Source organism: Apodemus sylvaticus, chromosome 14, assembly GCF_947179515.1.
Source record: "Apodemus sylvaticus chromosome 14, mApoSyl1.1, whole genome shotgun sequence".
Taxonomy (NCBI): Eukaryota; Metazoa; Chordata; class Mammalia; order Rodentia; family Muridae; genus Apodemus; species Apodemus sylvaticus.
The window spans coordinates 6,583,507-6,597,923 of record NC_067485.1 but is presented as its reverse complement, the minus strand read 5'-3'; the positions used below and the strand labels follow the sequence as shown (position 1 = coordinate 6,597,923).

At 41.6% G+C, this 14,417-nt stretch overlaps 1 protein-coding gene across 1 annotated transcript; it reads right to left on the bottom strand.

Moving 5' to 3' along the window:
• Nucleotides 1-1,874: 1,874 nt before the first annotated feature.
• On the bottom strand, nucleotides 1,875-3,708 carry LOC127664922 (trophoblast-specific protein alpha-like). The gene is made up of 4 exons (XM_052157200.1): nucleotides 3,610-3,708; nucleotides 2,633-2,746; nucleotides 2,402-2,536; nucleotides 1,875-2,105 (listed from the first exon to the last, which is right to left on the bottom strand). Exons 1-4 carry the CDS (start codon nucleotides 3,706-3,708, stop codon nucleotides 2,097-2,099), a joined length of 357 nt encoding a protein of 118 aa, XP_052013160.1. The 3' UTR covers nucleotides 1,875-2,096.
• Nucleotides 3,709-14,417: the final 10,709 nt, after the last annotated feature.

Genomic DNA, 14,417 nt, shown 5'->3' with positions numbered 1-14,417 from the left:
ATTAGTATACATTGTAAAAGTGATATTAACTAAGGAATGCTGCGAGAAAAATATATTTCCCCAGAAAAGAATTCAATGATTGGTTATTTGATAACAAAAAGTCAGATCTGAAAATATATATACAATTACCATTATACTGGCTTTAGCACCTTGCTTTTACATACTTTGAAATACATGAAACAACAATTAATTAAAAAAAGAGGCAGTGAATTGAGAGAGAGAAAGAAGAGGTATATGGGAGGGTTTTGGGGAGGAAAGGAAATGGGCAAATGATGCAATTAGAATCTCATAAAGTGAAGTAGAAAGAGGTCCCCTGCACAGGTGCAGTGAAGTCTAACAGAATAAGGAGCCATCACTTTGCACTGAATGGAAACAATTTTTACCTATCAAATTCATGTGAATTAAAATCATTGAATTTCAACAATTTTCAAATAGGTGTTCAGACCATTGCCAAGGGGTGTACCTAAAACCCTGGAAACAAAATGTAATCAAGGACGGAATACTGATTTTATATTGAAAAGACCACTCACACTCTTCTCCAAATATCACAACACAGTTGATTATGCCTTCACCCAGAACTATTTGTTAACCACTTAAAATTTTACCTCCACAAAACAGAAAGAAACCAGAACACTTCCTTTTAAATAAAGCTTTATTTTAAAGACATAGAGTTATATATTCTTTTATTTTTAAGTTTTTTTTTCTTTTTTTTTTCTTTTCTGTATTCTTTGTTTACATTCCAAATGCTTTCCCCTTTCCTGGTTCTCCCCTCCCCTTATGTCCCATAAGCCCTCTTCCCTCCGCCCATTCCCCAATCACTCCTCCCATTTCTCTGTCCTGGTACTCCCCTACAATGCTGGATCAAGCCTTTCCAGGACAAAGGCCCTCTTCTTCCTTCTTCATGGGAATCATTTGATATGCTAATTGTGTCTTGAGTATTCAGAGCTTCTGGGCTAATTAATATCCACTTATCAGAGAGTGCATTCCATGTGTATTCTTTTGTGATTGGGTTATCTCACTTCGGATGTTATTTTCCAGTTCCAACCATCTGCCTAAAATTTTCATGAACTCATTGTTTTTGTTTGCTGAATAGTATTCCATTGTGTAAATATACCACACTTTCTGTATCCATTCCTCCATTGAGGGACATCTGGAGCATATACCCAGAGGATTCTCCAGCATGCAATAAGGACACATGCTCCACTATGTTTATAGCAACCTTATTTATAATAGCCAGAAGCTGTATATTCTTTTTTTTTTTTAATTTTTTTAAATTTTTTTATTCGATATAATTTATTTACATTTCAAATGATTTCCCCTTTTCTAGCCCCCCCACTCCCCGAAAGTCCTGTAAGCCCCCTTCTCTTCCCCTGTCCTCCCACCCACCCCTTCCCACTTCCCCGTTCTGGTTTTGCCGAATACTGTTTCACTGAGTCTTTCCAGAACCAGGGGCCACTCCTTCTTTCTTCTTGTACCTCATTTGATGTGTGGATTATGTTTTGGGTATTCCAGTTTTCTAGGTTAATATCCACTTATTAGTGAGTGCATACCATGATTCACCTTTTGAGTCTGGGTTACCTCACTTAGTATGATGTTCTCTAGCTCCATCCATTTGCCTAAGAATTTCATGAATTCATTGTTTCTAATGGCTGAATAGTACTCCATTGTGTAGATATACCACATTTTTTGCATCCACTCTTCTGTTGAGGGATACCTGGGTTCTTTCCAGCATCTGGCAATTATAAATAGGGCTGCTATTGTATATTCTTTTTAAAAGCTAAATTTAAAAATTATTTTTGAGAATCATTAATATAAATGAGTTGAGAGGATGGGTTGAAGTACTGGTCAGGTTTTATTAGTGTGAACATGCCTTGGAGTTCATATTACAGTATGGATCTTAAGGGACTTGAGTGTAGGATCCCACAAGCCGGGGGCTGGCTACTGAGTTTCGAGGCCCCTGCTGTTTTTGCTTCTCCTTCCTGAAGTTCAGATCTTCTTTTTCACCATCAGGCAGTTCACATGTTGGGACAGACATCTCTTAGACAATGGCACAGTGGCTATTTCACTCTTTGCCTAACTTTATTATGCTGTTCATGTTACTCTGGCTGGAAGGAAAGCACATGTCACATTAATTAGAAAAATGTAGCCCAGTGGCTTTATCATAGTACCTCCCCTGGAACTTCTGCCCTTCAAGGGCAGTAGTCAAGTCTAAAGCTCAGCAAGTAGTATACGTCCCATGAGCAAGAAGGAAAAGTAGTCAACTCCAACCACATATCAGCTCCAGCCATAATTTATAGAGCAGTTGACTGCATGTTGTCCCACAGCTGACATAAGTGAGAATTTCAGTTCCTTCTTGGCTTCCCTGTGCATAGCTGAGGGTGGGAATGTGATACTGTCATACCTGATCCTGTACAGGAATCTCATCGCCACTCTGCCAAATCCTCAAGTCCAGGACATCACCACCTGGCTGCGTTTGCTCCTCTCCAAACATCGGGTGTAAAATGTTAGTCATTATTTTCATGTATTCTTCGTCAGTCTTCATGGGAAAAGCAAACAAGAGTTGGAAACTGACAGACTAACTCTAAAGACCTGAAGTGAAGAAACAGAGTTACGCCATCCAAGACATGCTTACCATCTGACCCGAGGCACTCATTTCTATGTCGTAGTCATTGTCCTGGTCGTTTTCACTATTGTGCAGTTTGACAATAAACTCGTCCCACACTATTCTTTTGAGTTCTTCTTTATCCTAGAAATGAACGTAAGTGACAGTATTTCCTTCATATTAACTCTACACTCAGGCTGACCAAGTAGATTTGCTGTGACAGCTGAAGAGGGGCCATGGGGAGGGATCTCAGTATACCATAGCTACCCATTCTGTATACTCTGCATTTCAGAAATGCTCGCCACCTTGTGTTCATAGTTCACAACTTTAAGCAACTCTTTTGTTGACCCCTATGATCTCTTTTATGCCTATATACTCCTTTTTAATAGATATATTCTTTATTTACATTTCAAATGTTGTCCCCTTTCCTGGTCTCCCCCCTCCCCCCTGGAAAATCCCTTAAGCCATCTCCCCTCCCCCTGTTCCTCAATCAACCCACTTCCATTTCCCTGTTCTGGCATTCCCCTACACTGCAGCATCAAGCCTTTCCAGGACCCAGGGCCTCTCCTCTCTTTGGTGTCCAACAAGGCCATCCTCTGCTGCCTATGCATCTGGAGCCATGAGTCCCTCTATGTGAAATCTTTGGTTGGTGGTTTTGTTCCTGGGAGCTCTTGGAGTACCGGGTGGCTCATATTGTTGTTCCTCCTATGACGCTGCAAACCCCTTCAGCTCCTTGGGTCCTTTCTCTAGCATTGGGGACTCTGTGCTCAGTTTAATGACTGGCTGAGAGTGTCCCCCTCTGTACTTGTCATACACTAGCAGAGCCTCCCAGGTGACAGCTATATCTGGGTCTGGTCAGCAAGCACTTGTGGGCATCGATAATAGTGTCTGGGTTTTGTAACTGTATATGGGCCTATATACTCCTAATAGCAAGGTCTATTCTCTTTGAGATCCCTTTGGACAGTTCCCATGTGACCATCCAGCCTGTCAGTTTTCTCATATGTTACCTTCTGCTCTTGTAATTCAGCATCCAAACTGGGGTTAGGGATTACAGCAGCTGAGGCCACTCCCAGGCACAGGATAACTAGGAATACTCTAGGAGTCATGTCTCAAGTTCCTAGAGGCAAAAAGGTGAAATCTCTGTCTAAATATTTCAAAACTAATTTTTTAAAGTGAGAAATTAAGGCACACATGGTAGATCAAGATTGAACTATTCCAAGTATTTATCTAAACAATGTGGAAAAGGCTAAAGATGTGTTTTACTTGCAGAAAATATATTGAGGTATTTGTTAGTAGCTGCTCATGGCTCTAGGGATAGAAATAGTTAAGTAGTGTGACCTTCAGTTTTCAGAGGGAGGTTCATATGATCCCAAAAGCTAATGCTGCAACTGAGGACTGAAGGCAGAGCTGGCCTAGGATTTGTAAAGACTAATGAAACTTCAAGAGCTGAGGGACATTGAACATCATCTTCCTGCCTATTACACAGGAGGAGCTACCCTATGTCTTGGACCCTCCCACCTTAATGATAAGTTTAGTCTGCCCTTCCTGGACAACCTAGGAATGACAGCATCTGTTGATCCCCCTGACACACCACTGTCACTGTGCCTCCCGAATCCCCACTCACTGCCACAGAGAGGAAGGGGTTCACAAGGTCATGTAGTCAGGTAAAAAGAAGACCACTCCCAGGATTCTCAGCTCATGACTTTCTAGGTCTTCTGTTTAACTCCCCCAGAAGGCGCCAGGTCAGTCAGGAGCATGCTGCCCGGTGTTCCTTCTGCACAGTAGATTTAAATTGTGTTGCTATGGGGAAAAGTGACCCTAACTGGGAAGTACTAGGCGTGTCTGCCATTGTTCAGGGGACCAAACGGCACGTTCCTGTGACAGGCTCAGACTTGGACTCACAGAGATCTAGCATAAAGTAGCCTGATTGGGTTTTTGGATCTTCCACTCATCCTTCTCTGCATCTCTACACCAAGGCTCCTGATGGTAAGATTTTTTCTCATTCTGCAGGGAATTTCTCCACAGCATTCCTCCAGTTCCCAATCTGCTTTGGCAGAGCCAGGGCCTTACCTGCGATGTCCAACACTGTGCGCTGCACTCCAGTGATTCAGCTCTTCAGAGTTTCCCAGAGATCCAGAATCTAGCTGAGCTGCACACCCTTCAGTCTTTAAATCTCTAATTTCTAGCTACTAAGCACCACCCATAAGTCCTAATGTCTTTTTGATTGGCTGTGTTGATGACACCATTGGGCCCTAGGCTCTAGGACTACAGGCATTTCGAAATTGAAGGATGAAGTGTGGATTGCTGCAGTGGACTATGGGGGAGATTTGCCAGAGTCCGTTTTAGAGAAAGGTTGGAAATGAGCACTGAGGTCCTTTGCTTGTTTAGTACCCTGATGTTGTGCTTTGTGGGCTGTTTAAGAATAAGTGGTTCTAGGTAATTTTGAGCTTTTCAGTTGAACCATGACTTTGACTTGGAACAAGAAACACCCTGGAGCAGTATGAGTCATCATATTCAAGTCTAATGTCTGTTGGTGGAAATACAGACCCCAGGATACTTCCTCAGGATCTAAGTTGGACCTAGGTGGGTCTCACAAAATACTTAGGAAGGGGTTGGTTTTGTAGGTAAGAGCACGTACTGATCTTGTAGAAGACCTAAATTTAGTTCCCAGGACCCACTTGGAGCTCCCAATTGTCTTTAAAGTTTCAGAGAATACAATATACTATTGTTTTGCCTCTTTGAGCATGAGACACACAAATGAAACCGATAAAACACACATAAGCATAAAACAAAGTTGAATAAAGTTGTTTAGAGTAGGAGGAAATAGCTGAGGAGGAGGGTGGCCCCATGAGAAGACCAGCAGTCTCAACTGACCTGGACGCCTGAGCTCTCTCAGGCACTGAGCTACCAGACAGCATACATCAGCTGATATGAGGCTCCTGGCACATATACAGCAGAGGACTGCCTGGACTGGCCTCAGTGAGGGAAGATGCACCTAGCACTCAAGAGACTTGAGGCCCAAGGGTGTGGGAAGGTCTGGTGGTGTGGGGGTGGTGTGGTGGGGACACCCTTTTGGAGATGGAAGGGAAAGAGGTATGGATTGGGGAGTGGTCAGGGGGCAGACCAGGAGGGGAATGAAGACTGGACTATAAAAAGGATTTAACAACAACAACAAAAACAACAAGCAACAACAACAATAATAATGAGAATAGTTAAGGTAAGACTATCTTGAAACAAAGATTAGATAGTCAAGGGCACATCCTTGGTTGGGGCAAGGGAAGAAAGGGGTAGATGAAGGTCTCCTAAAATGCTTCTATTGCTGATGCTTCCTCTCTGTCTCCTTACTCGAAAATACTTTATCCTCTAATGCCTTTAGTGATTGATTTGTAATATATGAATCATTTACTAAAAGGCTTTGCTGATAAATGGAAAAGGGAAAATGAGAAATATGGAAATTTCTTCAGTTGCTCTTTCTGGGTTTTGCCTTATGGAAATCCCATGTTCATCTTGAGGTTTAAGTAAGGACACTTCTTAAACTTCAATGTTAAAATGTAAAACAAGGAGAATGTAAGAGTGTTCCAGATAGAAGAAAACACATGTACATATACCATAACCACTAACTACTACAATCCAAGATTTGCAAACAGGAAAACATCACCCATCAACTCAATTAAGTAGGGCTCACATGGACTCACAGAGACTGAAGCAGCAAGCAGAGTATGGGGCCTTCTGTGTATAAGTTATGGCTGTCAGCTTGGTGCTCTTGTAAGACTCTTAACAGTGGGAACAAGTGTATCTCTATTTTGCCTGCTTTTGGGGCATTTTTCCTCCTATTGGGTAACCTTGTCTAGCCTCAATATGAAGGCTTTTGGCTTGTGTTACTGTACTGTGTTTTTCTTTCTGGCTGTCATCTCTTGGATGCCTGATCTTTTTTGAAGGGAAATGGAAGAGAAGTAGATCTAGGGCAGAGGGAAGGTGGAGAGAAAGGAAAACTGTGGTTGAAATTTATTATATGAGAGAAGAATCATCTATTTTGTATTTAAAGGTTCAGAAATGTTCCAAATCATTGTCATTTTCTCAATAGCATAAAACACACACACACACACATACACACACACACACACACACACACACACATGTATATATTACACACATTCATTATAGAAATCCTTTTCAGAAAAAGCAACTACCCTGTCACTTCCACAATGTTTTCAATGAATATTTTTACTATTCACTCAAAATGTAATCATAATTTACATATTTCAGACATATAATTTACAGGTTCTGATTGAGACTTGTTTGAGCACCACTCAGAATCACTGTGTGACCTGTCATTCTCATTCTGTGACACATGCATTGCATAAAAGTTCCCATTTTAAGTATTGTAGGTGAGGGGCTTAGTGGCAGTAGCTCCTTAGAAGCTCCCTAAAATGTATAAACAGTGGGCCTGCAAGATAAACTTTTCAAGGAAAAGACATCTTCCTCAAAGCTTGTTGGCCTGAAGTTAAGTGACTCAATGGTGGAAGAAAACTACTGACTCCTGTGTACTGTCCTCTGACCTCCACACACATGCCCTCTGCCAAATTCAAAATACACATACACACACACATATGTGTGTGTGTGTTTGTATGTGTGTGTATGGAGGAAATATATGACTAAATGTGGACTTTGAGCATTTAAAGGCCACGTACTCATTTCTAGTGTGCTCTCTCTGATTCTTGTTTGTGTTTTAAGATATAAGCTCTCAGTCACTGCTCTAGCTGTCATGTCTGCCACCTTCTGCCATGATACTCCCCTTATTATGAACCCTAATCCATTGGGATCGTATGCCAAGATAAGCCCTTCCTTCTATATGTTGCCTTGGTCATGGTGTTTAATCACATCAACAGAATAGTAACTGATGCACATAGAAACACCATTTTTTCTGTATAATATTTCATGAACATTTGGTTGTTTTCCATGTAAGTGGAGAAAGAAGATATAATGCCCATCTCCCCACACTACCAAATATACACAAAGTCTAAATTTGATCCAAAGAATTTGTAACGCAAGAAAAAACAGTGATGGATGCTTAAGCTAGAGAGAGTAAGACATTATTGTAGTCACTGGGGTACCTGCTTATACAAAAATCTGTTAAATTATACTTATATCATTGTAATTAAGGCCTATAAATCTAGTTTGAAGCCTATCTGCTCAAGTCTTTGTATCCTCCTCTTTCAGCCAACAATTGTATTAAGTCAGTTTAGCACAACCTCTGTCCTTACCATCTACCATCTGCTCATCTTCCCTACGTGATCAAGAGTCTCTTTCTCAACCTATGCCCTAGGTTATGTCTCCTCACATGGCCAACAGCAAGATTCCTGTATGTCTGTTTAGTCATAGTCTCCTTCTTAACAATTTTCAATCTACTGAGAAACAGTCTGCTTCCTGCAATAAAATTTACATATCCATCTGTACGTGACATCAAGCACCTTCTCCTCTTACTGTAGGATCCATACAAATGACTTCTATAGCTATAGCCTACTCTTGAAAATAGTTTACTTAGATAGTTTAAATAAATAATTATTCAATTTCAATATATATTTTAATAAGAAATTATGACCTAATTTCTCTAAAACAGTTTCTTTTACTTTTTCTTTTGCCTGTAATTCACAAGAGAAGCAGGCACATTAATAAAAAAGACCATGTTCTTAGTGATTCTGAATCCTCAATTCCTATAACTCCAAGAGGTTTGGTCTATTTCTGGTCCCTCATGATTGAAGAATTGAGTTTGAAAAGTAAATGATGGAAGGTTGTTGTTGAAGACACTAAAACTCAACTTATATTTCTGAGGCCAACAGGATTAGTGCCCTGTGCTTTTTCTGTGGACAGGGAGGACAAGAGCCTATTATACTTGATGGAGTACCAATGATAGGTCAAAGAAATGATTACAACTAAGCTAAGAATATAAAACTATTGAGTTTATTTGGGTTGATTACTTAAGCTTTGATGAAGAGCTATTTGCCAGAGAATGAGTGACTCTAAGTAGCCATACTATCCAAAAAATTCCACAGCATCCTGGGTGATAACCTAAAGAACTTCATCTCTGGAACTTTCTCCAAAACTCAGGGAATAAGAGACATTTACAAGGTTCAGAAAGCTCCTAAAACTTACAGAATTCACAAGACTCAACCCCAGGGTTTAAAAGCCATTATCAGCTCAAGTAACATATTCATTATATAATTTCCTAAAAGAAATGGAGATGATCCTAATGAGGTCTTCTAATACTGGAAGATATGGAATCCCAGTAGGCCAACTTTCTTTGTACTGAATCACTACTTTTATTTAATACCCAGGTCATCAGTTTTGTCAGTTATCCCCATATTGTCTTTTATTGAAGTTTTTCTTCTTTCTATTTTTATTAATTATTCTAATTATTCACATTTCAAATGTTATTCCCCTTCCCAGTACCCCCCTCCACAAACTTCCCATCCCATTCCCCCTCCATTTTGCCCCTAAGAGAGTGCATCCTTCACCACTCCCACCTTACCCCTCTAGCATCCACCTTCTCTGGGGCAACAAGCCTCCATAGGACCAAGTTCATCCCCTCCCACTGAGGCCAGACAAGGCCAAAATGTAGCAGAAGCCACAGACTCGCCCCTGTATGCTCTTTGGTTGGGGGCTTAGTCTTTGTGATTTCTGAGGGGTCTGGTTAGTTGATACTGTTGTTCTTCCTGGAGTTTCAATCCCTTTCATCCCCTTCAATCCATCCCCTAACTGTTCCATAGGGGTCCTCGAGCTCAGTTCAATAGTTTGTTATATCTTTATCTGTCTTAGTCAGATTCTGGTAGAGCCTCTCAGAGGACAGGATCCTGTCTGCAAGCACAACATGGCATAAGCAATAGTGTTGGGGTTTGGTATCTGCAGATGGAATAGATCCCAAGTTGGAGTGGTATCTGGATAGCCTTTTGTTCAGTCTCTGCTCTATTTTTGTCCCTGTATTTCCTTTAGACAGGAATAATTCTGGGTCAAAAAATTTGAGATGGGTAGGTGGTCCCATCCCTCAACTGGAAGCCATGTCTACCTACTTGAGGTGGTCTCTTCAGATTCTATCACCTGACTGTTGTGTATTTCCTATACATTTTCACTTATATGTTCTGCTTTTCTTCGGCATACCACCATCTCCTATCAATTACAGGGAGTAAATAAATCACTCACTAGTTATATGCCCCAATATATACTTCTTTTTTTGTGCTAAGCCAGATGTAATATTCATCACACTCTAAAACCCTGAGCTGGATAAATAGGTGTTTAAGAACACTGGGATATCATTGACACTCTAAATACCTGGCTAGGCAAGAGGCATATCTGCAAGACTGAAGAGGCTGTTCCTGACATCAAGAGGTTCTCCTATAGGGTATGATTCTTCAGATGATGGAGGTTTCCATATGAGAAAAATATCTGTAAATTCTTAATTTTAAGAGATTTGGGTTTTCTGTCTTCTTCCCATGTGCATTGGACTTTACCTCACATCAAAAATGTTCCACAGTTAGCAATGGGAACACTTCTTTGCTGGTGGGAATGCAGACTTGAACAACCACCTTGGGAATGAATGTGGCATTTCCTTAGAAAACTGGGAATAGTTCTACCTCAAGACACAGCTATACTACTGCTGGGCATATATCCAAAAGACACTACAACATCTCACAAAGACGCTTGCTCAACTATGTTCATAGCAGCTTTATTCATAGTAGCCAGAAACTGCAAACAACCTGGATGTCCCTCAACTGAAGAGTGGGTAAAGAAAATGTGATACATCAATACAATGGAATACTATTCAGCTATTAAAAACAAAACACGAATTTTGAAGGCAAATGAATAGAACTTGAGTAAGGTAGTCTAGTCCCAAAAGGACATACATGATATGTACTCACTTATAAGTGGATATTAGCCATAAAATACAGGTACCATGTTACATTTCCCAGACTCAAAGAAGCTAAACAAGAAAGAAGGCCTAAGCAAGGAAGCTGGAGTCTCACTTAGAATGGGGGAATAAAATAGTCATAGAAGGCAGATGGAGGGAGGGAACTGGGGGTGGTTGGAGATGTGGGTCCTGAACAACTGGAATGGGTGCTATCCCAAAAGCTGTTGCCTGTACTTTGGATATATTTAACTGCTTGACTCATCTGGCCTCAGTGGGAGTGGAAACACCAAGCCTTGCAGAGACTTGAAGGCCAGGGTGTGTGTGTGTGGGGATATTCAGGGAGCCTCTACCCACTCAGAGGAGAAAGGCAGTGTGATGGGGGAAGGATTTTGGGAGGAGACTGGGAAGGGGGGCAGTGGATAAAGAAAGAGTGCAGAAGGCTGCCAAATGCAAACACATCAGAATAACACTGGTTCTTCAGTAGAAATACTTAGAACCGGAAATGAGAAAAGATGCATGGCCGATGGGAGAAGAATTTTTCAGAGTGTGGATAGCAGAACACATTCTACAAAAGAAGAAGGGCAACCTCAGAGTGACAAATCTCCAGCAGGAGTAGTATAACTGGAGTGGTGCAGTGATATAGGGAAATGGTCAACCAAAACCAGGTGCTTAAAGGGATATGGAAACCCACTACATCATAAACACATTCAAAAACAATTTTTACATTTTTTATTGGTTATTTTATTTATTTACATTTTAAATTTAAAATGTTGTCTCCCTTCTTGGTATCCTCTCCTCAACCCCGCTATCCTCTCCCCGCTCCCCTGCTTTTGTGAGGGTGCTCCCCCAATTACCCACCTACCTGCTCCTGTCTTACTGCCCTAGCATTCCTCTATATTGGGGCATTGAGCCTTCACAGGACAAAGGGCCTCCCCTCCTACTGATGCAAGATAAGACCATCCTCTGCTGTATATGCAGCTGGAGTCATGGGTCCCACCATGTGTACTCTTTGGTTGGTGGTTTAGTCCCTGGGAGCTCTAGGTGGGGGTAGGGCTGGATCTGGATGCCTGATACTGTTGTTCTTGTGTGGTTACAAACCCTTTCAGCTCCTTCAGTCCTTCCCCTAACTTCTCCATTGGGGTCCCCGTGCTCAGTCCAATGGTTGGTTGCAAGCATCTGATCCATATTGGTTAGGATCTGATAGAGCCTCTCAGGAGACAGCCATACCAGGCTACTGTCAGCCACTACTACTTGGCATCAGCAATAGTGTCTGGGTTTGGTATATGCAGGTGGGATGGATCCCTAGGTGGGGCAGTCTCTGGATGGCCTTTCCTTCAGTCTTTGCTCCAGTCTTTGTCCCTGTATTTCCTTTAGACAGGAGCAATTCTGTGTTAAAGTTTTTGAGATGGGTGGGTGGTCCTATCCCTTAACTGGGGGCTGTGCCTAACCTCTGGATATGGTCTCTTCAGGTTCTCTCTCCCCTTTGTTGTGTATTTCAACTAATGTCATCCCTGTTGAGTCCTGGGAGTCTCTTGCTTTCCTAGCATCTGGGACTTTCTGTCCCAGTTTCCCATCCCCCATTGCTACACACCTCTGTTCAATTTCCTGACCCTCCGTACATTTCTCCATCTCCTCCCATACCTAATCCTGACCGTCTTTTTCCCATTCCCCTCCACCCTTCCTCCCAAATCTCTACTACCCTCTACCTCCCATGATTTTTTTGTTCTTCCTTTTAAGTAGGACTTTGATCATCCTTCTTGAGTTTCATATGGTCTGTGAGTTGTATCATGGGTTTAGAAAAGACGATGGATAGAAGTTCTAGGGCCTAGAATCCCCGATGCTACTGTTCCCAGACGACAGGGATGGTGCAGCACCCTTGGAGTTGTAGGTAAAAAACTGTCAAAGGTATTAAAGTTATAGTCATTGCCAGTGGTTGGCCACTGGAACCTGAAGGTTAGACTATTCCTCTGGACAACACACACTTGGTTTTAGAATATACAGAAACTCTCCTAAAAATGTCCTCATGGCTGACATGGGAGCAAAAGTTTCTGTGCAAGCAGCTGGTAGGAAGAAAACAACAATGGCCTTTCCAGCTTTGGACCTTGCACCCTCCGTTCCTCCTTTCCAGGTAGCATGTGCTGCTGGAACAACAGTGTGAGCCTTGGTGGGAGAATCAATGGCCGATGGGAGTGTGGGGGTCCATGTGACAGAATGTACTGCCTTCATGTGCAAAACTGAGGAGAGGGCTGATGAAGAAGGAGGGAGGTATGACCAGAACTTTCTATGTACATGTGTAACATGAAGAGGAAGTTTGATAAGGGAAATGAAGGCTGGGTGAGACACAAAGTACCATGCACCTCTATAAAATTGTCAAATAATAAATTAACTGAAAAAGAGAAAAAAAAACATGAAATATTTCATCACAAAATGTTTTTTCTCAGAAATAAAGAAGTGCACATGAAGCTGACAAAAATACCTGGCCAATGGTCAGGAAGAAAATAGGACCTTTGTCCTCCAACTGAAAGGAACTAAATCTTGCCAAGGACAATGAACTGAGATGTGAGTCCTTTTCTGGAGGCTGAAAATGAAACTCAGCCTCATGGGAGACCATGAGCTGAACCTCTAGGGTGCTGTAGTAGGGGTGGGAGATGAAACCCTGTGAGGTAAGGAGTATGTGTTGTGTAGCTTCTAAAGACAAGAGTTTATTTTAAAAGGCTCTTTGGCTATTATAAATAAGACTGCTATGAACATAATGGAGCATGTGTCCTTATTACCTGTTGGAATATCTTCTGGGTATATGCCCCCGAGTGGTATAGCTGGATCCTCAGGTAGTACTATGTCCAATTTTCTGAGGAACTGCCAAACTTATTTCCAGAGTGGTTTTACCAGCTTGAAATCCTACTAGCAATGGAGGAGTGTTCTTCTTTCTCCACATTCTCTCCAGCATTTGCTGTCCCCTGAGGTTTTGATATTGGCCATTCTGACTGGTGTGAAGTAGAATCTCAGGGTTGTTTTGATTTGCATTTCCCTGATAATTGAGGATGTTGAACATTTCTTTAGGTGTTTCTCAGCCATCTGGTATTCCTCAGTTGAGAATTCTTTGTTTAGCTCTGTACCCCATTTTTTTTAACAGGGTTATTTGGTTCTTTGGAGTCTAACTTCTTGAGTTCTTAAGCTGGAAAGAACCCAGATGTCCTTCAACAGAGGAATAGATACAGAAAATGTGGTACATTTACACAATGGAGTACTACTCCACTATTAAAAACAATAAATTCACGAAATTCTTAGGCAAATGGATATAGCTAGAAAATATTCTTAGTGAGGTAACCCAATCACAAAAGCACACACATAGTATGCACTCGCTCATAAGTGGATATTAGCCCAAAAGTAGGGAATACCCAAGATACAACTCACAGACCACAAGAAACTCAAGAAGAAGGAAGGCCAAAGTGTACAAAGTGTAAGATCAAAGGATACTTTGATCCTTACTGGAAAGTGGATCAAAATACCCATGGCTCTCAGTCAACCAATAGAATGAGTGTAAGGTCCCCAATGGAGCAGCTAGAGAAGACCCAAGGAGTTGAAGAGGTTTGCAGCCCTGCAGGAGGAACAATAATATGTACCAACCAGTATTCCCAGAGCTCCCAGGGACTAAACCACCAACCAAAGAGTACACATGGAGGGATCCATGGCTCCAGCTACATATGTAGCAGAAGATGACCATTTCAGACATCAGTGAGGAGGAGAGGCCATTGGTGCTGTGAAGGCTCTATTCCCTAGAATAGTGGAATGCAAGTCAGGAAATTGGAGCAGGTGGAGGGGATGGAATAGGGTTTTTTTTGGGGGAGTGGTAACTCAGAAAGGGGATACCATTTGAAGTGTAAATAAAGCAAATATCTAATAAAAATGAAA